General features: G+C 38.6%; 1 protein-coding gene across 2 annotated transcripts; it reads right to left on the reverse strand.

Moving 5' to 3' along the window:
• Positions 1-5,719: 5,719 nt before the first annotated feature.
• fam83c (family with sequence similarity 83 member C) lies at positions 5,720-26,388 on the reverse strand. Of its 2 annotated transcripts, XM_042510835.1 has the most exons (6): positions 26,116-26,387; positions 25,316-25,944; positions 20,519-20,686; positions 17,434-17,558; positions 8,636-8,872; positions 5,720-7,620 (listed from the first exon to the last, which is right to left on the reverse strand). In XM_042510835.1, the coding sequence occupies exons 2-6, from the start codon at positions 25,823-25,825 to the stop codon at positions 6,807-6,809; spliced, it is 1,854 nt and encodes a 617-aa protein (XP_042366769.1). In that variant the 5' UTR covers positions 25,826-25,944; positions 26,116-26,387; the 3' UTR covers positions 5,720-6,806. The 2 variants fall into 2 exon arrangements, with proteins under 2 accessions (XP_042366769.1, XP_042366777.1); XM_042510843.1 differs by having other exon boundaries at positions 5,720-7,617; positions 25,316-26,388.
• Positions 26,389-26,728: the final 340 nt, after the last annotated feature.

Raw genomic sequence — 26,728 nt, forward strand, 5'->3', positions numbered from 1 at the left:
CACATGACCCCCAAAAACCACAAAGGCGTTAGTAAAAAGTGACAAGAAATTCTAAAAAAAATAAGTAAAGAAATAAAAGACCCTAAAAGTGCAGAAAAAAGTAAATTTTTTGTAACATAATTTTAAATAGTTTGATAGTTTTCTGGACATGTGGAGAAGTTGCAAATATTGATACCTCTAAATTAAAATTCAGTCTTTTTAGTCTTTTAGTCTTTTTAGCTTTTATGTCTTTGTGTCAAATTTCTATGGTTTATACTTATTCTACTTTTTTAAGATCAATTTTGTTTATTTCTAATGTTCTTGTTTCTCTTTCTATTTCCTTAAACTGTAAAGCACTTGAATCGCATTACATTTGTTTGAGATGTGCCAGAAAAATAAAGTTTGGTTAATTGATAGATTAATATAAACGGACCTCAGCAGATGCTTCTAGTGTCGCGAGTGAAAAGTGATGTAATGCTTTGGGAGTTGTTAAAAATGCCCTGGTCATGTACAACAAATGAGAGTAATTTAAGTTTTGAAGCACAATATTTGTGAATTTCTGAGCCTGTGTTCTCAGAAATCTTGGACTGCTGCAGATCGAAACAAATCTCATTTGTATGATTCATATGATTTGTGAAAAACATCTTCCTCTGACACATAGGTATAGAGAAGTTTTCCAAACAGAAAGGCTTGAGTGCCAAAATCGAAGAAATGACAACAGCTTGATCACTTACCCAAAAATCTCAGTGACTTGAAGTCGGATTTCATCGCTGGAAACTTGGTCTTGTAAAATTCTCTGCTGTAGATGCAAATACTTGTGAAATTGGTGCTACATGGCCAGAGAAAACACAGAAAAGGAGGCTGTGGCTTTCACTTTGGCTCAAGAAAACCTACAAATACAAGAGTGTCCAAACGTCTCCTCCAGTTCCTCTTGTCCTGCATGTTTTCGATCTCTCTGCTCCAACACAGCTGAAGAAAATGATCAACTCGTTAAGAAAACCTGCAGCTGTCTGATGACGGGATGATCGTTTTTAAAAAGTTCTAGTGGCGCACAACAAAAAACAGTAAAGAGCAGGTACTGGACAAAATGAAAACATGCAAAAATACGAATAAAGTGAAAACAGTACAGAGACAAACCATATGAATACTGTTCTGGACAGGTCACCTGACAGGTGACGTGAGTCTAAAATCCCAAACTGCCCACAAATAATCATGTGATATACTATTTAAATGAATATCCAATGACATACATAAGTGTCATGAGACAAAATAAATAATAATAATAATAATAAACTTTATTTGTATAGCACATTTCATACAAGAAATGCAGCCCAAATGTGCTTTACAAGAAAGAAATTAAATGCATCAAGTGCTTCACATCAAAACACAAAAGACAACAAGACAAAAAGAAATAATAAAACCTGCATGTAAAAATGAAATAAAATCAGAACAGAATACATAGAATGCATCTTCACATGGATAAAATCCACTTGATAATACTAGTAAAAGTAAGTTGCACAGAATTTTGTGCACAGAATGTGTAGCATGAAATTGAAAATAAAATAAATAAAATACAACCCACTGACATTATTGAAAACATACATTATAAAATATACATTATATAAAACTAAAATAACACAAATGTAGACAAAGTATGAATGATGTTAAGACTCCTAATCATGTAAAATCTAAATAAAAAATAAGAAAATAATTAAAAAAAAAAAAGGTGATCCTTAAATTCAGCTGTTTTCCGCGCATTGCCGGTTTACATGGCAACAGAAGGAGTTATGTTTAAAAAAAAATTACACTCTGGAAGCCAGTTTCAAAAGTTTGCATTTTCAGGACCCCAAAACGCTGTAGATGAGTGAATGAAAGTCCAAACGGCAACAAAAGTTGAATGCTTCATGCATGAACCGTTGATTCTGCATGAACATGTTTAAATTTGGGGTCGCTCGCAGAAGTATGATGTTGATAATTATTCATGCATGTAAACATGCAGAAGCTGGTGATGGCCCAGTGTGACCAGTTTAAAAAAAGCAACTTCCATCTGTCTTTGTTTTTCTGTCTCAGGATTTATTTAGGAATGATGGATTTCTGGCATGTGGTGACATCATCATCCAGTGTGGTTTTGGGACGTTTGGGACGCTGTTATTTGGATGCACCATTGTTCATTCGGTGCATCTGTCCTTGAAGTTTTTATTCTGTCACATTGTTCCTGAGGCGGCCTGTGACCTGATGTCTGGGCCAAATTTCCTGACAGGAAAACTTTCTGTGGAGCAGCTCAGAGGGGAAAAGTGATCCTTAAAGTGCCTGACAACACGGGTGCAAACACTACGGCATCGCCTCACTGACCTACGAGAAACCACAAGATGGTCTCTGCATCATTTATTTATATTTAATCGGAAAAGTAATTTTTTAAAAATAGTGTGGAAGGTGTTTGATCAATTCAAAAACTTGCATTATTTCAGAATATTGATAATAGTTTCCATTTGCAGCTGCTATATTATTGGCAGTTGCCATTTTCTTTTCTAATTTAAGAAACATTATGATGGGAATGTGATTCGTTCAGCAGGTATAAACACAAGTATTGGAGACCTTAAAGGAATACTTCACCTGCAAAATGACTATTTGTATATATTAGTTACTCCACAGTGAGCGGAGAATCCAAAAAAAGGTGAACATCCTTTATGAATTGACCTAATCGGGGTCACACTTTAAACAACAGCAAACCAACATCATTGGATTATACACGAGCTGTTCGAGTTTGAATGTAGTTTGTAATTTAGTTTTGCCGTTAAATGTGAACCCTGTTTACTTCAGTTCATTAAGAATTTTTTTTTTTTTTGGATTCTTCGTTCACTGTGGATACAGAGCAAAAAAAACCAAAGCTTTCTTCACAAATTGATGATATTTAAAGGGTCATTTTGTGGGCAAAGTATTACTTTAAAATGACCTGTTGATGGCACTACGCTGAAAAATCAGTTCTGAGACGTTGCCCTTAAAACCAAAAAATGTGAACCTCATGGTGGCATTAAAGGATAATCACAAAATTACCAAAGTCATCAGGGTGCATCCTCTGGGCACCATGAATATCTAAACCAAATGTTAACACAATCCATCCAAAATTTGTTGAAATATTTCTCTCTGGACCAGAACTACTGTGACTAAAAACAAAATATCTCTGTGAAATTTTAAATAATTTTTTTGTTGCTATTTTAGTCAGGTCGTACAGATGCAGTCCCTCACGGGCATGCTCATGGCATTTTTTTTAAACAAAATATCCATTATTTTAGGGATCCTTTTTAAAAAAAATAAATAAATAAAAGCCTGTTTTTATCACCCTTTTAAGAACAAAAATGTTTTAAATAAAGAAATGTTTTCACTTCCTTCTCCAATGAAGACAATCATCTTTACTGCGACACAACATCTACACGCGACAGCTCTTAACTTCAACTTTGTTTTATTAAATCCTCAAGCATTCATCTTACAAATAAAAGACCAACTTTTAACACGGAAAGTTCACATTCTCCAGTAAACAACATACTGTAAAAATAAAATAACAGAAACAAATCCATTTAAGGAGCGTTTCTGCAACAATAACCCAAAATTCCTGACAGTCCGTTCATGTATTATATACAAAGTAATGTATATCAATCGGACAAACGTGAGACATCGATGAATCGAGCAAATGAGCGGTAAACAAAAACACACTCAAAATGAGAACACATATTAAAATGTTAGTTTGCTGTCAATCGTTATTGCTCAGGTAACAGCGGTAAAAATCAGCTTTCCATGGCTGCTGCTCCACGCTGAGGAGTGATGTAGCCCTGTGGTGCTGCGATGAAAAACTACTGTACATCAGCACAATTCATCATAAAAATTCCTAAAACATTATGCAAATAATACAATTAGCATTAACTGTCTCTACTTTGTTTTAATTAATTACCTATATACAAATATACATATCTGAAAAAAATGCTGTTTATTGTAAAAAATGTACAATATGACAAAACAATCCTCTGAAACTCATTTTAAGGGCATAACAGCAAAATTTGACCCTTTGAAACAAGAACAAACTGGCTTGATTTCTTTAAAAAACATGGGAAGAAGCCAGTGAGAAATAAAAGAAGAAATTACCCCCCAAAAAAGAAAGGTAAATTAAGACAAACAAGTAAATGGCCTAGAAAAGCATTTTAAATTTGTAATGATTCTATAACATAATTTCTAAAAATGGAATTATGATAATAAGAAATATAATTTTCCCCTTCTTTTTTAAAATTTTTTTTTTAGTCCACTAATTTCTTGCAAGTAGTGAAAAATGTATTACCAGATTGCCCATTGCCTTTCCCCCATGAAAAAGTGCTAAAAAAATTACAAGAATTTTGCGACATTGTTCTTAATCCTTAATTAGGATAATTATACAAAAGTCATGTAGTTTTCCCTAGTTTTTTACAAAATAATTTTCTAAATCTATTAATTTCTTGCGATTTGTTAAACATTTCTTACCATGTTGCTCATCGCCTTTTTTTTCATGTTTTTGAAAGAAATCACAATTTGCTTCGGGTTCAAGAGTTAAAATACTTGCGTAAGGCATCTGAAAGCAGATTTCAAAGGATTAAAAGCCAATTCTTTCAACAGACATGACAAACAGCATCTTCTCTGGTTCTCATCTGCTGTTGAAGAATCCGCTCCACCTGCTTTGCCTCAGTTGTTTTTTCAAAGCCCTTCACTTTAAACTTGTTCACCTAATTTCCCAGAATTGTAATCAAATACAGCTCCGAGAATATCACTGCATGCAGCACTTCTGCCAACAGCAAGCTGTGTTCCCTGCAGCGACAGCCGTTTCAAATAGGCGTGTGTGTACCTTTACTAACACTTATTTAAAGTCACTGGAGATGATTTTTCTGTAATGTGATTGTAAACCTTAAGGCAAGATGATAAAGGCACATCTCATACACTTATAATACAGGAGTGTTACTGGAATCATCGAAACTAAGATAAACTGACAGAAAGAAAGAAAGAAAGAAAGAAAAAATTGGTATTACGATATACCAGGGTACTTGGAAATCCTAAAGGTATTTTTTTCAATACCGTCATAAATACAGGTGCTCCTCTTTCTATTCAATTCACTGTATCTAGTGCACAGCACGCACCACCAGAGCTCAGTCTGTTGTTTCTACTGGTGGAACATGTGGATGAGCTGAAAGACACAGCGACACCTATTGGTGGAGGGGGAAATTACAGGACTGTAAACAGCCGGCGGCCAGCAGGCAGAGAGATCATGTTTTTTTACAAATAATTTTGTGAATGAAGGATTTATTTGGACCAAACTGGAGCTGGTGATTGTTGGAACAGTGAGCTTACTAACTAGATTACTAAAAAGATTAACCAAGAAAGTGTGGGAGAGTTTCATTTTGTTTCTGTTGAGCTCGAATTCTGTTTAGTTCATGATGAGTTAACGAAGCAATTAAGTCTTATCAGTCTTTTTTGACTGAGAGAAAGTTGCATTCAAAAGGTGTACAGTTTTATTTCTGTTGAATAAGGAAAATACGTGTGTAAATATTATTTTTCTTAACATTTTGTGGGGTTCTATTGTGTATTTCTTTTAGTCTGAAAAGGGGATGTTTGCGTTGCACACCCCGCTGAAAATTCAGGAAGGTAAGAAAAATAACATACTTCCATTATTAATTGTCCGACGCCCTTCACTGATGACCCATCCGTGATTACAGCAGTAAAAAAAACTGGTGGAAACGTGGGCTGGTTCTCTAGATAGCACCAAGGTTACAAGTATCCTAAATGGATCAGGTAAAAAAACTAGAGTAAAAACTTGGTGGAAAAGGGGTAAAGAAGTCCCGACTGCACCTCACATGATAAAAGAGGCAATGTGGTTTCAAGAATCTCAGAGAAAAACTCTACAAAAAACTCCACAACGTGGATGCAACGGCTCCATTTTCACCAGGAATCACCAAACTGAGGAAGAAGACTAAAAAAAACACAATCCATGGAGGCTCCAGGTGCTTTATCGAAGGCAACTGGGCTTGTTTGAGTTTCTTGAAGATATTTCGAAAAACACAAGCAAGAATTACCATGACCTGGGTGACTGAGAATCTTCACCAACACGAGTCCATGGAGACTTTTCACCACGGGTTGTAAGGATGTAATAAAAGAGAGAGAAGTAATGAAAAGTTTGGAAGAGAAAGTTAAAAGGTCCGTTTCCACTGCAGGAACTCTACAAGAGTTTCATGGGGTCTTGCCTGGAGATGTGTGTCTCCACAGCAGAGACCACCCCTGCAGGACAATTTTCGAGATAGGTAGGTAGGTACTTCAGTGTGGTCCCTCAAAAACTGCAAAAACATTTTTAATGTTGAGTTCACATGATGTCTGAATAGTTCAAAACTTTCCCATTGGGAAAAGTCACATGAACGGCCTCTCATGTCAGAAAAACAACTTGGAAAAAAAGTCAGTGTCTGGTCCATGGTGAGAAACTTCATGTACGGAGACAGCTATCAACCTCTTTCAGCATTAAATGCAGCCCATCCTCTTCATAGCTTCAATGTTGCTCCCACTTTATGACCTCAAAGCACACAAACACAGCAACGTCGGAAGAACAAATTCCCAACTCGGAAACTCCGACCTCCTGACATCACAGCATAAAACACAGCAGACGAAAAAGAGGATGAAGAATGATTAAGTTTACTCTGCAGTCCAGTGGGTCCTACCAGGGACCTACACTGCGACGAGTAGAAAGGCTGCGAGGACCGACTTTGACGTCGTTCACCGAGTTCCCGCAACGGAAACATGACGAAATATAACTCGATGAAATCCAACTAATTGGTGGTCTTGAGCTCAAAGCGACTGTACACCTGCTTGGATTTCATCTTGTTGTACTGGTTCACCAGGTCCAGCTTGCTGTGGCCCAGCGTCATTCGCTTCTGGTCCTGCCGGCTCATCAGCACGCCCGGCGAGGGCGGGGGCGGCGGGCTCTGCTGGCTCTCCGGCTCACCTTGAGAGAGGTCCGGTCCCCCCCAGTGAGGGTTGCCGTGAGGGGATGGCGACCTCCGGAAGTTGTAGGTCTCCTTATTGGAGGGGGGCAGGAAGAGGTCCGAGAGTTTGTTGAGGAACTGGTTGGAGGAAGTCCTCTGCTTGGAGGTGAGTTTGGTGTCATTGACCGGGGACGGCGTCTGCGTCTTGGGGTTCAGGTTTGAGTTGGGGGCGCCGGGGACGAGCCCGGAGCTGTGGAACATGTTCGGTTTGTGGTCGTACAACCCCATCGCCTGGAACTTTGAAGAGGTGCCGCCGATATTTGACCGCATGACGTCCGCCGGGTTGGGCTTGTTCCACTCGATGCCCATTTGCTGACCATACGGCGGCGGCGGCCGATCCATGGCTGGGCTGTGATTGTTCCCTCCGTTAGCAGAAACTCGAGTCTGAGGAGTCGGAGTTTGTCCTCCGACTCGCTCTCCGCTTCCGCCTCTCCTCTCAGGGCTGAGGTGAGGTTTGCTGTTGGGCTCCTTCTTGTCATGACTTTGAGTGACCTTGTAGACGGTGTTAGGGGTCATCCCGGGCGCCGCCTTCACACTGGACACGCTGTTACTTGATTGGCTGCTGGAGTTTTCAGAGCACTGCCTGTCTCTCTGCCTGCTGGAGGAGGGGAAAGCAAACATTAGCATACCACATATTTTTAAATCAGTCAATAGTGTATTCTGACGAGGAAGCTAACCTCGCCCTGGTTCCCTCGTCAAAAGTCGATGTGACCTTTCAGTTGGATTTTAGATGATTGCAAAAAGATTTGCTCTGTGACAAATGTTTAACTCAATGAGATAATTTCCACAAATGAACACCACTTTGAGCTTTGAAGCCTAAATACAATCAGCAGAAGTAAAAAGCTAACGGTCGCATTACTTAACCCTTTGAGACCTGGATCGACATCAGTTTTCTGCATTCAGGTGCCTTTCACCAGCGTTTAAACCTTTTCAAACATGAGCAATAGAGTTGATTTCTTTAAAAAACCTGAAAAAGGCTATTAGAAACTTTGCAAATTGCAAGAAATTCATTAAAGAGAGACAGAGAATTATTAGAATTTTTTTAAAGGCAAAAATACAACAAAACTTTATTTAAAAATGATCAGAATTATATATTTAAAATTATAATTGTTATTATTCATATACGCATATTATTTTAATTTAGCACTTCTTCAGGTCATTTTGCTGTACTGTTAACAGCACGGTCATGCAAATATTTCATTATAAAAAGTGTTTTTTTAACAACTAAAGGATTCTATTGACAGAAACGTGGTCAGAGGGGTTTTATTTTGAAATGGAGACAGGAGTGTTGAGGATTTTAGGATATTTCTTCAATTTTAGGACATTTCTTGGAATTTGGGACTTTTGGGGGTTTTAAGGATGTTTTGAGGATTATAGGCAGTTTCTAGGATTTTTGGACATTTGGATTTTAGGATGTTTCTAAGGTTTTCAGGCGTTTGAAGGATTTTATGAATTGTATTGGATTTCGGGACTTTCGATAGCTTTTAAGATGTTTGTTGGGTTTTTGGATGTTTCTAGAATTTTAGGATGGTTCTGGGATTTCAGGACTTTTTTAGGACTTTATGTTTTGATTTATGTATTTATGTAGGGCTTTAAGTAACTTGGCTTCGTACCTGTCAGAGAGTATATCCATCCCCAGGACCGGCCCGGGCCCCATGCCCATGCCGGGGCCCATCATGGCTTGGTATGACGGGTAGTAGGGCATCCCCTCCTCCTCTGGGTTGTAGAAGCAGTCGATGATCTGCGAGTCGGCGTACAGACAGCGGAACTCGCGGTCGAAGCTGTCGGTGATGCGACCTGAGAAATGCATCACCATGTTGCTGTGCACCTGAGCCGACAGCCAGGTGAAACTGGAGAGGAGGCAGAACATGAGAGCGTGAAGCCAGCGAGCGGCACAGAGAGATTCAAATAAAACTGTATTTTCAGTTCTGCTGCTTCAAAATAAAAAAAGCAAAGACAGGGAAGAAAAAAAGCGATATTAATATTAAAATGTTAAATAAACTTCTATATGAAGTATATCATGAATATTTAACCCCTCACTGTAAAATCTGACAAGTTGATCTTATTGAATCTTGGAAACCGACTACTTTGAAAAAGTAAAGTTAGAATCACTATCGATTTTTATTTGTGTTTACTTTATGTCACAGTTAAGTTTACTCAAAATTTAGCTGCTTTTATTTAATTTTGTGAAGCTTTTGCAACTTTAAAATGACAACTGGAATTACCTTGTTCTGTCTAAGTGTGAACTTCAGTAAGTTAGTCTGACTTGATCATGATAAAGAGGATTTTTACCAAAGATGAAGTTTGGAGATCTACAACCAGCACAATACAATAATAATAATAACAAAATAATAATAATAATAATAATAATAATAATAATAATAATAATAAGCAAATAATTTTATTTTATAGATTTTATTTATAGAGCCCTTTTCAAGAAACTCACTTTACAGAGGTAAAAAAAAGAATAATATTTGATTAATATTTTTGTTTTGTTTTGTTCTGTTTTATTTTATTTTTACTGGTTGTTGATTGATTGATTGATTAATTGGTGAATTAATTTTTATTATCTTTGATTACTGTTTTTTAATACAGCTAATTTTTGTATTACCATTAACATTATTAATATTTTTTTCACTTATTAATTTTATTGATTACTTTTATTACTATAATTTTTTAAATCACTGTGTTTCTGTTGAAATGTAATGTTATGTTGTGGTGGACCCCCTAGGGATTTTTTTAAGGGGCTTCAATGCATGAACAGAAGAAGAGAGGATTAGTTTTATATGTAGATGAAGGACTATTTATAACACATTCAGGGCTGAAGACTCGGACACCCAGGCCTAACGACGACGCTGACATCACCAACCAATCAGGGAGGTGACCGGCCTGCATACCTCTACATTCAGTCTTGGGTCATAATAATGTTTAGCGTGTGTGCGTGTTGGTAAAAGTGTGCAGGTGGTCTCACAATCACGAGAAGGTAGAAATTATGAAACCTAACTGTGACTTTGACTGAGAGCCTCTCGGCTGTCTGTGTAAATTATCTGCGTCCACCTCCAGCTGATAAACCTGCAGATCAGCCTGAACTATTTCCTGGACGATGATGAGTCACTGCAGTGACTCAGCTTATCCGCTTATCTGCCAGCAGCAGCAGACGACAGGTACACGAACACTGGAGACGAGCAGAGGACGCAGGCTGAGAGAATATATATATATATATATATATATATATATATATATATATATATATATATATATATATATGATAGCTGGAAATGTCTGACTTCAAGGGAAAGAAACTCAGCAGGTCTGACGCACAGAGGACTGCAACCAAATATTTTCTCTTTAGAGTAAAGATGAATGAATCCTCAACTGAATGGATTTGTAGTCTGACGTATGAAACATCAAGTTTTAGACAAAGTTGCTTTTATAATAACATTTTGGATATTTGAGAGAGCAGTGTGTAGGGGGGGTGTCAGCTGGTATTGAGGACTGCAGATTACAACAGCAGCATAAACTTCTCATTAGAATACCCCTGTGTTTATTATTTAGGGAGTTTAGTAACACTTTCTATAAAGACTACATCTATAATGCATTATGAAAGGCATCCATAGTGATTCATAATGTTCATAATGCTTTATGGCTACAGCCATGAACACATATAATGCTTACTGATGCACTATATCAACATATAAAACACAGATATAACTTAAAATCTTATGGATGCTTATAAACTAGCATTATTAATACTTACACTGCATGAAAATTAATATTCTTTACTTCTCACCAAAAATAAAACAATAGGATGAAGCATAAATTGTTATCAATGCATCAGTATGTACTTGACTTTTTACTTGACACATACAATGATAACTTATGATACTGCATGGACTGTTATAGCATACGATGAGTCCACACTACAGCTGATTATCGATGTGTGTATAGGTGACTATAGGTATTTATAATGCATTATAAGCATTATAAGCCCTGTCAGTCAACCTCTAGCGGACTGATAAGTTGAAGCTGATTTAAACCAGTAAAACACTGAATAAAGTAGTTTCATGTTGCAAATAAGTATTTCTCTGATCTCTTTAACCCTTTAGGGCCCGCTTTAATATCACACACACACTTGTAAAAACGCACTTTTGAAAATCAAGCTTTAAAAAATATTATACATTGATATTATTTTTCTATTTTCACTATGTTGATTTTAACCAGCATCAGTCGTAATCATGAATATCACATATTGATTAATTTTCTGAATTTTAACCCATTAAAGGCCAGGTTTTTGCCATGATGCAACTATGTTTTCAGATGAAAAAAAAGACAAAAAAATGAATTATTTTCAATATACTATATGCTAAGCAGAGTATTATATATATTTTTCATTATCACAGCCTGAGATATGTTCGTGATTAGCAGCAACATTGTTTCTTATACATGATTATTTTTGTGCAGTGTCAAATATTCACAATCATATTGCTCTGCACAGAAAATGCCCTTTTCAAAATCAGGCTTTAAAAAAATACAATAAATTAATTTATTTTCTACTTTCATTTAGTTTATTTTAAAACCATCATCAGTCCTAATCATAAATATCAAATATTTATTTATTTTCAGAATTGTAACCCTTTAAATGCAAGGTTTTTGGCATGATGTCACTATGTTAGATGAAAAAAAGCACACACGTGCTGACAGTCTGGGATATGTCAGTGATCAGCAGCTACATTGATTGTGACAGGTCACCTAGTGGAAATAGCATGTATTTCCTCCATATGCCAAATATGGTCAAAATGACCTCATCAGGTGGAAAATAGTCAAAATGACAAATTCAGAGTCAAAAGCCCAGAATGACACCCAGAAATAATACAAGTCCTGTTTTTCTGCTTGATGGCTGTGGGATCAAAAATGTCAGTTTGAATGGGTTTCAATGGAGCATTTTTTTACCTGAACAGTCTGAATGTAACTATTTAGTTTCCACAGTGTATTTTAGACTTATTGTAGGAGCCACTGAATCCAGTTTCCCTTCAACTCGGAGGTTATATATAATGATCTGGGAGTCATATTTTCCCAGTCAAGATAAACTCTGCTGTTTCCTTGAAAAAATTCACATCTATTGTATTGCATAACATTAAACTTGTCACTGTTCTATCTAGTAAAAATATCAAACAAGCTCCATTCAGCTCTGATTAAAAACAACAACACGGTCAAACATATGTGAAAATAAATACTTGGAATATTCTTGGTTATACTTGGTTTTGGGAATTCCCTGTTAAGCAAAAGAAGCATTCTATAGACCTTTATTAAATAAAAATATCCTGCATTAAATAATGTAATTATAAGCAGATAAAGGGATGTTTTTCAGTTTTTATTAATGTAAAGAAAAACATGTATATTATTTTTACCATTTTTTATGTTTTGGTTTATTTCATTTTTGTTTTTATTTCTTTATAAATGTATTTACATTATCTCACACTAATAGAGTCAGCATAATTGGTGTTATCCAAACAACAACAACAACTTTTTTTTTTTATGGAAATCTTTTTAGGATCTTTCTGTGAAGCATTATTATTATTATTGTTATTATTATTATTATTATTATTATTATTATTTATTATATTTTGTGTTAAGTTCTTTATTCTTCTCGTCTTATTTGCTTTTATTTGTATGGGTTTTTTTTCTGTAATAGCATTTTTGGTTAGTAAATTCTGTTTTAAGTGTGTTCTGTAAATCATGTTGTTGTCGTAAAACATTTAATACCTGTAAATAAAGTGCTTAGAAACACTGAAAAGTACGGGCTGAAGCACAGCCCAAAGAGTACACCTGCCGTGTGTGTTTATTGGTATTATCTCTGTAAAATATGAAGAAGTATTTATTTTAAATTGACAGATTATTGCTGGCATTATCTGATAAGAGTGAATCAGTGTTTATTATTTGCTTCTCAAACACAGTAATCAGTGGTGAACGTAGCGGAGTGTATCGGCACTCCCCGGGTATCGAAGAGCAAACCAGCGTTTTAATCAGAGAGATGAGGACGTTTGAAGATAGTGTAGGAGGGAGGCGGAGGTGCGTTCAGGTGATAAGACAACATTTGCCTGGACTGAGCCGCTTGGCGCCGACCCAAAACCTCGCCCTTCATTCCACAGCCAGCAGGTTTGATAGCTGCATGCCTGCGTCGACCGGTGTTTCCTCACACCTGAAACTACACGTACTTTAACATTAAAAACACTCTGCAGCCATCGGGCTGAATCTGACCATCAGGAGACGATGAAATAATTACAAAACGACCTGATTGGACGAGTTTGACTCAACAGGGGAGTGGAGAGAGGAAATGAGTCCTGCAGGTAAAACAAAGGGCGCAGAGAGGATTAACCCTTTAAAAACCTGAGCAAATTGGCTTGATTTTTCACAAAATATGGGAAAAAGGCAGCTAGTAACTGTACAAGACAGGGCCCAACAAAATAAGCAGAAAAATATACAACAAAATTACCTGAAATTAGCAACAAAAAACAGGAAATGAAAACAAAATAACAAAAAAAGAGTTGATTTTAGATATATTACTTGAATATTATTTTACGTTACATTATTAATTAATATATTATTACAATAATTTAATAGTTTTCTTTTATATATTTTGTTTTTTGTATACCATTTCCATACAACTTTTAAGTTTGCAATATACCACAAATAAATTTCCTAATCAACATACACATCCAAAGACATAAATAACCAACATATCTGCCAAAATAAATACATATAGAATTAATTATATTAAATATAGTTTTCTTGATATTATTGCCTAGTTGTGTGATATTTTTGTAGTTATTCTTTTTAAAGCTAATTTTCTTGTAAGCTTTCACCTCATGCCGACTTCCTCATCGCCTTTTTTTCCCGTGTTTTTGACAGAAATTGAACCAATGTGCTCGCGTTTCAAAGGTTTAAATGCTTATTAAAGATGTCTGATCCGGGTTTCAAAGGGTTAAGGTGTGTGGGTGGTGACACGCCTGGATCAGATGATACACAGATGAAAGAACGCCTTTAATACAAACTCTATAAACGTCATTGTTGATGTAAGCTGCTGGTTGGACGGGAAACTGACTGATCCCGCTCAGAGTCTGCCACAAAACATGAGTTCAAGCAAAGGAAAAGTAGGTTTTAAAAAGACATTAAGATGATATTTACACGTGCATGATTTAACTTGAGATTTTTGTTTTGTTGTGTATGTTTTTTGGCTCATGACTACAGGTGGTTATAGCTGTTCGTCTAGTTTAGACCGATGATGTTTCTGGGAAGGTGCATTTTGAGCAGCTGTGGTGTGTCGTTTGTATTTGGTTTGTTCGCCAATTATTTTTTTAATTGGCTGTTTTATGTTTATTTGAGTAAGATAGTTATGAATGAGACTTTTTTTCTTAAATTTTTATTTATTTTTTAAATGTATTTTATTTTTTATTTTAATTGGATGATTGATGGTGAATTAATTATTATGATCTTTTCATTATTATTGCTAAAGTAGTCATATTTCTATATTATCATTCATATTATTTTAATTATTTTTTGGCTGACTTATTTTATCTATTTTATTGAGTACTATATTATCAGTTTTACTGGTTGTTTTTGTTGTAATGTTGGGTAGACCAGCTTGATGCTTAGGTTTCAGCTAATGGGGATCCTTATAATAAACAATACGCAAAAAATTAGGCCGCCACTATAAACTCCTGGCAAAGAAAAAAACACTTTTAAAAAAGTCTGTAAACATCTTAAATAAAAGTATGATCCACAAATCTACATGAACACGATGCCACTTTGCACACATTAGTACATTGTAATTTTTGGTCTATCGAACTTGTTTGTATGACATATTTATTCTGTTTTTAGAAACACATGCCGTATGTTGAGCCATGTCTAAAACGATTTTCTGTCTCGACATACAATAAAGTTTCTCTCTGAATCTGAAAGAGTTCGATGCAAACTGAAAGCACAGATGGGCTCCAAAAATCTCCACAAGAAGCTCCAGAAGTTCACACTTAACAAAAGAGTCTTAAAATGCCAAAAAATAAAAGTACTTTCATGAGGTTAAAACAAAACTAATCTTCTCTTTCTAATGGGAACAGAATCAGCAGCGTTCAGCGAGGCAGGAGATAAATAACACACACACACACACACACACACACACACACACACACACACACACACACACACACAGTATGTGTGCACCAGGCCTGGCTCTAGATGGCTTTGATTGGGGGCAGTAAAAGTTGCTTCTCTGTAATATGAGTTACTTTTCAGGACTATATTGCAAAATGTTGAATGGTTTTATGTTTTTATGTTTTAGGGTTGGAGGATATTTGGGACTTAGATCTGACTTCAGTATGGAAATACTGGGAGATCCTCCCCCAGGAAACAAGCAAACAAAAAAGCCAGAATAAGCTCAGTTTTGTGCTTTTTTTGTGCACAGTGGCAGTGATACTCAACTTACGGTCGGCGGGAAAAATCTGGCCCCTGATAGGGAGCCAGGTGGCCCCCCAAAACTTTTCTCACTCACAATAAAATTCAAGTGCTTTTAGTCCCCAGAAGGTGTCCGAGTGCATAAAACAGCATCAAAATAGAGCTTGCTGATCAGAAAAAGTGTCAGTGGAGGATCCCCCACACCCCTGACAGAGGACACAGCTAATGTCCTAAAATCCTACAAAAAACCTGAAATCCTAGAAATGTCCTGAAATCTTCAAAAATGTTCTAAAATCCTACAAACGTGCTAAATCCTAGAAATGTCTTAATTATGGCAGCGACAGGTGCCGACTAGCTGCCCGGCAGCGTTTAACAACGCCATGAAAGTTTTCGTACGGCCACATTACAAACTGATGCTGCCCGGCGGCGTTTCATGCTGTTGGCGTCGGTATCTGACGCTGAAATCATTTAGTATTTGACAAGTTCAGACTGGAAACAGGCTGAACAAATACACAAAACAACATAAAAATAAATATATAAAAAAATAAAACTTTTCTTTTTTATTGCCTTTTTTTGGAAACATTCTTTGATGTTATATTTTATGTTATTTATGCCATGTTTTATCTCTTTATTCACAGCCCTTTGGTCATCTCTGATGTAGAATTTCACACTCAGTGCATCTCTAGTTGACTCACAAATAATTTTGATAATTAATGAATCTTTCAGTCTGCTGCTGGTCGTCATATATGATGATATAAAGAGCAATATGAACACATCTCCACGGGCTGAAATCATGACGAGCAAAATGATTCATCAAGAAAATAATCTTGATTGTGAAAATAATCTTTAGTCTCAGCTCTGGACTAATGTTTTATCATCCGTACTTGTGCAAAAAAGTAGAAAAAAATCAGTGAGAGCGAGATTAAATTTTGAGAGTCCCGTTTTTTACTTTCTGATTACATGTCGGCTCAGGAAACATTCCTCGGCAGCCTGCTGTGGTTCGGAGACCTCCTTCTCATTACCTTGTTGAGCGTGTCGCTGTAATTACAGTTATTACTCAGGTATTCTCATAATATTTTAAAACACCAGCAACAGCTCCTCGCCGTCACAGTGAGGCCTCTTGGCTGCACAACGTCAGCATTGTTGCAAAGTTTGTGCGTGCACACACATTTGCAAACTCACGGCGGCCTCCGACCTCGGCCGGCTTCGTCCTGTGACCCGCTGAGAGTCGTGCTTATCGGAGCGGTGCGCACACTCTGCTGCTGTTATTTACATTCTGATGTGCTGCATTAAATGTCTGAATGTCTCCGTCTGAAAAGTCCACCTACACGTCTTTTTTTTTTCATTGCAGGCTTCTTAAATTGCTAAAACATTATGCAAATTTGAAACATCCTGACAGTTACACTGCAAACACCACATCCCACCGCCGCGTGCCTTTAAAGTACGAGTACACGTCCCTGCACCTTACAGGACTGTTTGTGCAACACACACGTGAACGGCATAAAATAACTTACTAATAAAGCTCTTTTCCTAAAGTTATTGGACTGAATGGATCAAAGTCTGATAATATCGAGTCATTTTGGGGCGATAAGAAAAACGTGTTTGTTTGTGGTCGTTTTCCTAACAACTGTGAATCAGGAGAAGGCTTTTAGAGCGGACGTGTGCGTCACATGACGCCGCAGTCGCCTCACAACCCTGCGGCGCTCCTGCGGCCGGCGACAGTGATTAATGTCTGCACACTTGTCCATTGTTTGTTATGTAGTTTACCGTTTAAAGTCCACACTCTTTCAAAAGTGGGCTGAAAGAGTGAAGGGGTTAAATACATGCTAAACGATTCTTAGTGTGTGTGCGTGTGTGTGTGTGTGTGTGTGCGTGTGTGTGCGTGTGTGTGCGTGTGTGTGTGTGTGTGTGTGTGTGTGCGTGCGTGTGTGCATGTGTGCGCGTGTGTACGTGTGTTGCTAACCTGTATGACCCGGCGATGACCTCTTCACAGTCAATGATCATAAACTTTTCCAGGACCTGACCGGTGAACTTCTTGCCGCTCTTGGTGCAGTACGTGTCCCCACACACGCTGCGGATACGCATGTTCTGCAAACACACACACATTTTACTGTCAGAGACACAAACACACACGCGGAAGCTACGAGAAGAAATTCAGTGTTTCAGTGACATTTATAAAAGTATTTCACTGCTGGATGTTGGACAGATGGACGTTTCTGAAAACTGAACTGTCTCTGCAGTAAAAAGACACACATACTTGTGAAATCGATGCTACATGAGCAGAGAAAATGATCACAGGTAGAAAACCTACAACTACCAGAATGCACTGCACCACACCAGACCAACAAACGCTCCTGCTGGTGGGTGACATGAAACGAACTCGCAGGTGTGAAACAATGACCGCCAGCTGGCAACAAACGAGCAGCTAAGGGCCGATCACTATTTGAGGTCTCTTCAGGTTTTTCAGGCATTTCAGGCTGCAACAATCACAAAAATGCTCGTGAAATCTGGAGGCACCAATATTTCCATGGAAACAGAGCCAGCCTCGAAAAAAGATTTTCTTATTTTGAGCACAAACTGCCCTACAATATAAACACATGTTGATTATGTTTTCTTTTCTTTTCGTATTTATTAATTCATTTATTTAAACTTTTATTTAAGACTCTGAAAATCAATTCAGGGAGAACCTCATTTTCAATGACGCTGAGCACAAATTAAGACATTAAAATTGATCAATAAGCAAACAAATAACAGTTAGAATAGAAATGAAATCATACTAAGCAACTAAAAATAATACTTTATGATAGCTAAAAATAAAAATACAGAACAATAATACACATATTATGGTATAGATGTATCTTTAAAACTTTACACTTAATTAAAACAAAAACTGAAATAGGGCATTTAAACAGCTGTAATGGTGGCAGAGCGTCCAAATCGTTTTTATCTTCCTCTCCAACAAAGTTCAGTTAAAACACTTCTTTGTAGCAAAAAGCTTTTCTTATGCAAACTTGCTGGTGCTTTGCATTTTCATCTCCCTCCACTGAGTCGGCGTTTGGTTTCAGGTCATTTTTGGTGCAGTAATAAAATCAACATGCAGACATTTGATATTTGCATGGGACAGATGATTCACCACAGTCACCTGCCGACGACACGACGGTTTTGTGGTGCTGCTTTGAGAGCACGCAGTGTTATTAAAGGGACGGTTTCGTTTTTGGGTTGTACGTATCCATACACAGAGTATTACAAACAGCAGCTGTCAGTCAGGCAGCCTGGAGTCTGACACACAGCAGCACACACTTGAACTGATATTGATTTTTTGGGTGTGACTTTCTTTAGGAGGTTAAAATTTGTTTTGTTGCTGACCCCAAATCCACAACAGCCTCCTTCTCCAAACTCGGAGCGTGTCGACTGACATCTACTGTCAGTAATGCCACTGTCTGTGGATAAAGACCCCCGACAGCCCCACTTTTCAAAAAGAAAAAAAAACAAAATTGTCCCTTTAAACTTTCCTTCATGGTGAGTTTAAAGACACTCTGACATCCCAAATCTGTGAGTCTTCTTCCCAAACAGACGCACAGTCACACATCAGGTAAGAAAAATGACTTTTTAGGATGTGACTTAAATTATTCTTGGGTGGAAAATATTTTGCTGCCCTCCTCACAGACTCAGTTTGTTGTCTTTTACAGCAATAAAAAAAACGCACCAAAAGGTTAAAACGACAAAGTGAATGATGGAGCCAGCAGACAAGAGGACACTGTCCCACTGTAGGATCCAGCTACACGTTAAGCTCTACCTTCCTCCTCTGTAACACTCCGGTGTGACTTCTCGAAGTTTGCTGCAGAGACAGCCGTACTGAGGCTGCTAAATACTCTTTCAGGCAAAGATACATACATGTACATAAGGTGCCAGAGTGCATAATGGCATCAAAATGGAGCTTGTTCATCAGAAAAAGTGCCAGTGGAGGATTCCCCGCACCCCCGACACAGGTCCTGGCTGAGGCCCTGAAATCCTAGAAATGTCCTAAAATCCTACAAACGTGCGAAAGTCCAAGTCAGTTCTAAAATCCTAGAAATGTCTTACAATTTCTAAAATGTCCTCACTCATAGAAATGTCCTAAAATCAAAAACATTTCCGAAAATCCAAGAAATTACCTAAAATCCAGGCTATCCGTCTGTCTCACTGCCCTGCTGTCAAACACTCAGCTGTTTGATCCGCGATAATGAAACACTGTGGAAGCAGATATAATTCAGCTGTCAAACACTCAGCTGTTCTAGAGTCAAAGTCATTCACTGCATTTGGTTCGCCGCGGCACTATTTTTATTAACATTGCCTGTTGTCTTTCAAAACATGGCTGTAATGTGTTCAATCGTCGACGACGTCTAATATTTCAATCGATTTATGTCGTTATCGTTTTTTCACCCAGCCCTAGAAGAAGGCAATGACCAACTCAAGAATAAAACGACCCACAAATTTTCCAGAATTTTGTGAAAAGTATAAGAAACTTATTTGACAATAAGTTTTAAAAAAAAAACCCTAAACAAAAAAGGTAAGAAGTAAATAAAAAAAATTAAACAATTACAATAATTTAAAAATAAAATTAATAACAATAATTAGAAATATAAATATAGTTGTTTGAAAAATGTCCCTAACTTTTTTTTAAAATATGTTTTTAGATCTACTAATTTTTTTTTTACAATTTGTGGGACATTACGAGGTGCCCATTGCCTTTTAAGCAATGTGTCAAAAATAAATCAAACCAATTTGCTCAGATTTCAGAGGTTTAAACACTTGTGAAAAGCGTCTAAAGGTAACACAAAAAGTGATGTCAATCCAGGTCTGAAAGGGTTAAACTCTGGCTGCACAAGCTTCAGAACGCCCTCCTTTGCCTCCTGCATTATCTCACAGATCATCAGCCTGAAGTTATCTTTTCCGTCTCTGCAGCAGAGCTTTAACTCGGTCAGTGTGGACACCGTGTCCCCGTCTCTGTCCCCGTCTCTGTTCGAGCTCTCTGCACAGAAATCACGTAAGTGAAACTCGGTACTCACAGTCATGTGTGAATTCTGGATGTCGAGCGCAGAGCACATGTCTGTGAAGTAGTGGAGGTTTTTCTCGTCCAGCAGGATGTAGACGGGGACTTTGCGCTTGTTGGACGCCTCCATGAGGTCACACAGCAGGTCCACGTCCGTAAACACGTCCATCACCAGCGCGATCACCTGGAGACGCGGGAAGAGAGCAGAGACGTTAGCGTGAGAGCGGGCCGCTTCGTGGCCCCAGCTCAGAGCGCACTAACGGGCCCCTGCGGACGCAAACAAACCACTGAGGGGATATTTACAGCCGAGGAGAAAAATCATCACAAAATAATTCGCCAAGTCATTAATGTGTTAACTGACAGACACTTTTACTGCTTTTCTCAGTTTTATTTCACTACTGATTTTACATGTTTTAGGGTTAATCTGACGAAATATTTTGAAGATTTCAACATGTAATCTTCAAAATTTAGCAAAGAATCAAAAATCTAACGAATCGATAATAAAATCTTCAATTTTTTAATTTCCAAATCATTTTTTTGAAGGCATTTCAAAGGAAATTTAAGACCAAACAGTTTTGTGTACGAAACTGTCAAAAAAACAAAACAACCATGAAACAGCATTAATGACTTGGAGACGTAGGGGCCAATTTCCCACATATATTAATTCTAACATAAAAAAACACTTTTCTTTGGTGCTGATAATGTATTAAAAAAATGTTACCAATTTTTGAGATTTTACAATGCCATGTCAGAAAAAACGATTCACAAAATTCTGATACCAATGTCTTAGCAATGACTAGATGCTTCTGAAGTACTGATTTAAGAAATTAAAGGTTTAGTTGTTCATTAATGAACTTAATGACTAATAAGACTTTTCGTGGGAACCCTGCCACACAATTTTCACTTGCTCCCACACTTTTACAAGAATAAAAATATTAAGGCGTTCAGGGCTGCAACAATCCCCACAAAAATCTGTGAAATCCTGCAGGGACTGACACTTCCTGTGTGCTCTGTGCTTGACAGGAACTTGGTGACAATAGCAACTTGACAAAAACCTTTTGCTCCGGGACCCAAAAACAGGTTAATCTTGTTCCTAAAAAACAAGGCTTTGAGGCTGCAGTCATGTTCTTAAATGATTGAGTCATAAATCCTTACGATCAGAACTCGTCCTGTAAAACGTACCACAATCAAAGTGACGAGGAGAGCAGCCGGACCGAACTTCTACTGCGATGGATCTACCACGTCCACCATGTTTGTTTACTCTAAAGTCCTGTTTGACTGCACGAAATTTCGAGTTTGGAGAGTCGAGACTCTGATTGTTGGTGATTGTTTTGGTCATCTTGTTGCACACCGCACACTATAACAGCAAAACCGTTAAATCGCTCATTGTTTCTCGTCATGGTCCCTCACACTTTCGAAACCTGTTGAGATTTTGAAAATCTTTCAGTGCGTCAGGCTTTCCGCTGCGCTCATGTGGTGTCAGAAGGTCATCGAGAGCGCTCACTCTGCAGTCAGACTCTAAACCAGACAGGCATACAGACAAACAGTTTCACTGCATCTGGCTCAAGATGCTAAAAACAGCAAAAACAAATATATTCATCTGTGTACTTACACATATAAAAGGTGGTTAATACAAAAATAAATACATCAATTAACAAAAATAATAATTTGAGAATCGACTGTGCAAAAATATAAAGTGCAGTCATTAGATGGCAGCAGATGCTATTGTTTTTATTCAGTAAATATGAGGGAGGGGTTAGTTACTGTCAGCTCAAAGGGCTTATTGCAGAGGGGAAGAAGCTTTTGCAGAACCTGGATGTTCTGTAGTGAATGGACCATTTTTTTCAAGTTTTTGAAAGAAATCGCACTAATTTTCTCAGGGTTCACAGGGTTAAATACTTGTGAAAGGCATCTGAAAGTAAGAAGAAAGAAAAGTGATATTGCTCCAGGTTTCAAAGAGTTAAAGTTGTACTGGTGGAGAATAGCGGGCACATTAAATAAGCGTTTGCTCATCTGGTAAATCCTGCATGTGTGAGAGCGACGGACTGATGGGTGTAAAGAGAAATGAAGCCGGTTTAACTCACTGAACTTGATTCAGCAGTGCAGCAGTCAAAGCTCCATCATTGTTCTAATCTTATGCAGCGAGTGCACTGAAGAAGAGTGGACTGAACAAACGTGCAGCTCTGCTATCAGTGCATTCAGAGTGTCATCGGATCTGAAACCTGCTGACTCTGCACAAATGTGAGCTCAAAGCTGCGGCCATATCGAGACTGCGGCTCCTCCAACCTGTCGCATTTTCACGTTTTATGTCACATTTCATGCAAGGCCTGAACAGGTTTGAATGCATTTCATCTCTCAACTGTTTGATATCAGCAGACTCGGCCAGCGTGCATATAAAACAAGAGCGAGAGAAGAGGAAGTGTCTGTGAAGAGGTGACTCATGCAGCGTGTGCTGGACTGTCTGCCAATAAACCAACTCCGCTCCTTCTCTAGCTGCTGTGTGGTCACTTTAGTGATCATGAGACGATTCACCGAAATCCATATAAACTCAGAATTCTAATGTCCATGAACTCAGAGCTGCACATCACAGAGCTGAGAGCTAGTGGATAATATGAAATACATGACCTGCTTTAATTTTGATTTACAGCATCCAAAGTATCTGCCATGCTCAATAATGGATCACTGAATAGTTCTACTGGGCAAAGGACCAGGGGCCCTGGGGGGCCCCAGCTGGGTTTATGATGACATATCAGTCAATCAAACGACTACTGACAACGACTACAAAGACACGCAAAATGACTTCAACACTAACTACAGTGACAACAGAGAGACACACCATGACAACCAAGAGAGGCAAACTACCACAACAAGACAACACAGAAGAACTACGAAGAGACACAAAATGTCCACGAAGACAAAACACGACTGCAGAGAGAGATGCAAAACAGCTACAAAAACATGCAACCTGATTCAAAAAATGCAAACTACCTCAAAGTGAGGCACATCATGACACCAAGAGAGAAAAACTACTACGAGACACAAAACTGCAGAAAAACTCCCGAAACAACTACTAAGATAAACAAAGATACTAAAAGACTAGAGATGCAAACTACCATAAATATACAAAATGACAAGAAAACCACAAAGAGATGCAAAACGACCAAGAAGACATGCACAATGACTTCCAGGAACACAAACTACTGCAAACAACAACCAAGAGATGCAAAGTACCACAGTGAGACACAAAACTGCATAAAGATGCACAAAACAAGAGACTAAATATCCACAAAGACACAAACTTCCACAAAGACATGCAAAATGACTTCAAGTAACACAAACTACCATAAGAGACGACTACAGAGAGACACAAAATGACAACCAATAGACGCAAACTACCACAACAGAACACAGTACAACTACAAAGAGATACAAAACGACTACAAGGAGATGCAAAATACCACAGAGATACAAAATGACTGAAGAGAAACACAAAACAAAACACAAAACAACAAAAAACAGGCACAAACTACCAAAAATGCAACCTACCACAATGAGACAAAAAACTGCAGAAAGATGCACAAAACAAGAGACACAAAACGTCCACAAAGACACAAAACGACAACCAATAGATGCAACCTACCACAACACAATACAGTTCAACTACAAAGAGATGCAAAACTTCCTAAAAAGACAAAAAATAACTACAAAAGACACAAACTACAGAAAGTGGTGCACAAAGCCGCAAAATGTCCACAAAGACACCAAATAATACAAACTACCACAATACAACACAGTACAACTACAAAGAGATACAAAACGTCTAAAAAGGGACACAAACTACCACAGAGATACAAAGAGACTAAAGAGAAGCTACATAAAAACACAAACACATTTTGGGTGTCTCGCTGTTATAAATGGGGGTTGGGGGCCTTTGATGTGTCTGTGCCCGGGGCCCCGCTGTCTTAAACCCGCCCATGTTCACGCAGCCAGCAGAGATCAGAGTCAAACTTTTGGGATCTGTGAGTGGAGGTCAGCTGCAGGCTGAGTGACAGAGCACGCCGCCGGCCTCGCCGCTCAGAGATAAGCGCTGATCAAACATGACTGTAGCAGCAGGACGGACCTGCTCAGGACGGACCTGCTCAGGCCTGCCGCTGCGTTTGTTTGTAAGCAAACCAGGTGGAAACCTCCTGAGGGAGAAATGAACGCGCTCAGGCGGAAAAAACAAAAAACCACAAACAGACAACACGAGGCCTGATGATTTCTTCATCGTGTCATTTGTCAGCACGTAAACGCTCAGCTTTGATTCATAACCTGCTCACTGACAGTATTTTTATTTTAAAGGTTTAACTGCTGAACAAAAGATGTCTGTTTTTTACTGTAAAGGTTATTCTCAAAAAATACTTCTTCTTTTACTGTATTATTATATTACCTTCATGCTTTATAAAGCTTGTGTGTGCTTGACTTAATAATTATTTTATTTTTATACTGTCTTATTACCAGATTGACCAGAATGAAAAGTGTTATACAGATAAAGTTTCAAAAATCATTTCCGTCTCATAAATAACGAACAGTCCCTAATCACCTGCATTGACGTCATTTATTCAGTTGTAATCTCACTATGTAAATACAAACTTTTTGTCTTTTGCATATTTTTTATCAACTTTGTTTTACTTCTAAGTCTTGAAATATTGATCGATTTAAGGGAAATTAATTATTGTCGTATTCCAAACCCCCACGAGATAAAATACATTAAAAAAATAAAATAAATTACACATTATAAACTGAGATAATAACCCGCAGTGTGTCCTCTTACCTTTTTGGCTTTGTTCATGAGGGACCTGATGAGGTCTTTGACGTTGTGGGACTTGTCTCTCTGGAAGTAGATCTGCGTCTCTGACGGTCCGTACCTGGACGGGGTCTCGGGCCAGCCGAGCTCCAGCATCGGCGGCTCCTCGTCGGACATCATGGGGAAGTAAGTCCCGGAGGTGAGCTCGGACACGGCGTCTCCGTCCCCGAAGTCCCGGTCGTTAGGGCCGACGCCGTTGCTCTCGGAGCCACAGGTTTTGGCGGCGTGCTGGGTGATGTAGCGGATCTCCAGCGGCGACAGAAAGTTTAGCTCCCGCTCCTCGTTCAGGACGCGCCGGTACTCCTTCTCCCCGTGCTCCAGCAGCGCGTCCGTGGCCAGACGCGCCGCCTCGTTGTGGCTGAGCTCCAGCGTGGAGACCTGCCGCCACGAGGTCTTCACCTCCTCCAGCCGGGTGGCGAGCTTCCCCAGCGGCTTCCTGCCGGAGGTGGCCGGCCGCAGGCCCTCCGAGCTGATCATGGTGCCTGTGCGCTCCGGATTAACCCTCAGCTTTGATCAAATCCTCCAACGATCCTCCGGCGAAATGATACCAAGTAACCAAAAGCACTTCCGACTTTAATGCTGTTTTAGAAACATTACTGCGAAAAAAGGAGTCATTTGAGGAGGACTGGCAGGTGATCGCCGATCAATAATCTACCATCATGTCAAAACTCCATGTAGACACAACACAAACAGAAAGCTGCAGCTCTGTTTTGACGCTTTTATAGCTTAAATTTATATTTTACAGGTAAAAAGTCGCACTAACTCACCAGCGAGGCGCAAACACACAATATAAAGTCCGCAGCAGAGGGATTTTGGATCAGTTTTCGGGTCTAATCTCGGTAATAATCCAGATGACCGGCTGTAGTTTGTCCTCGGAGGCGCTGAAATGGTCCTCGCTTCTCTAGTTCCCCGTGATATCAGACAGGATCTGCAGTCCCAGGAGGCTTTTCAGCTCCAGAGACACCTCTTCCCCCACCGCGTGTGTGTGTGAGTGTACGTGTGTGCGTGAGTGTGTGAGTGAAGTGTGTGTTCTCTGCTCACCTGTTGCCACCTGTCCCGTCATTGGCCTCCGACGTGGACAGGCTCCTCCCTCCTCCTGCGTTGTCAAGCCAACCGGTTCACAACACACGAGCTCCTCCTGGTTCCACTTTTCAAAATAAAGTCCCCTGAGAGAGCGCGCGCACCTGTTTGATAATGATGGTGTTTTATTTTACAGCTCCACAATTTCCGCGTTAATAAATTCTTTAGGCGTTTCCTGTAGATTCTTAATTAAAATTAAATCTCGAGTTAAGAATAAGTAAATAATAATTCATTTTTCATTTATTTTTGGAAACTTACTCCGGATTTACTTACCTACGCCACACACACACACACACACAC

The sequence above is a fragment of the Plectropomus leopardus genome, chromosome 2 (assembly GCF_008729295.1).
Source record: "Plectropomus leopardus isolate mb chromosome 2, YSFRI_Pleo_2.0, whole genome shotgun sequence".
NCBI lineage: Eukaryota > Metazoa > Chordata > Actinopteri > Perciformes > Serranidae > Plectropomus > Plectropomus leopardus.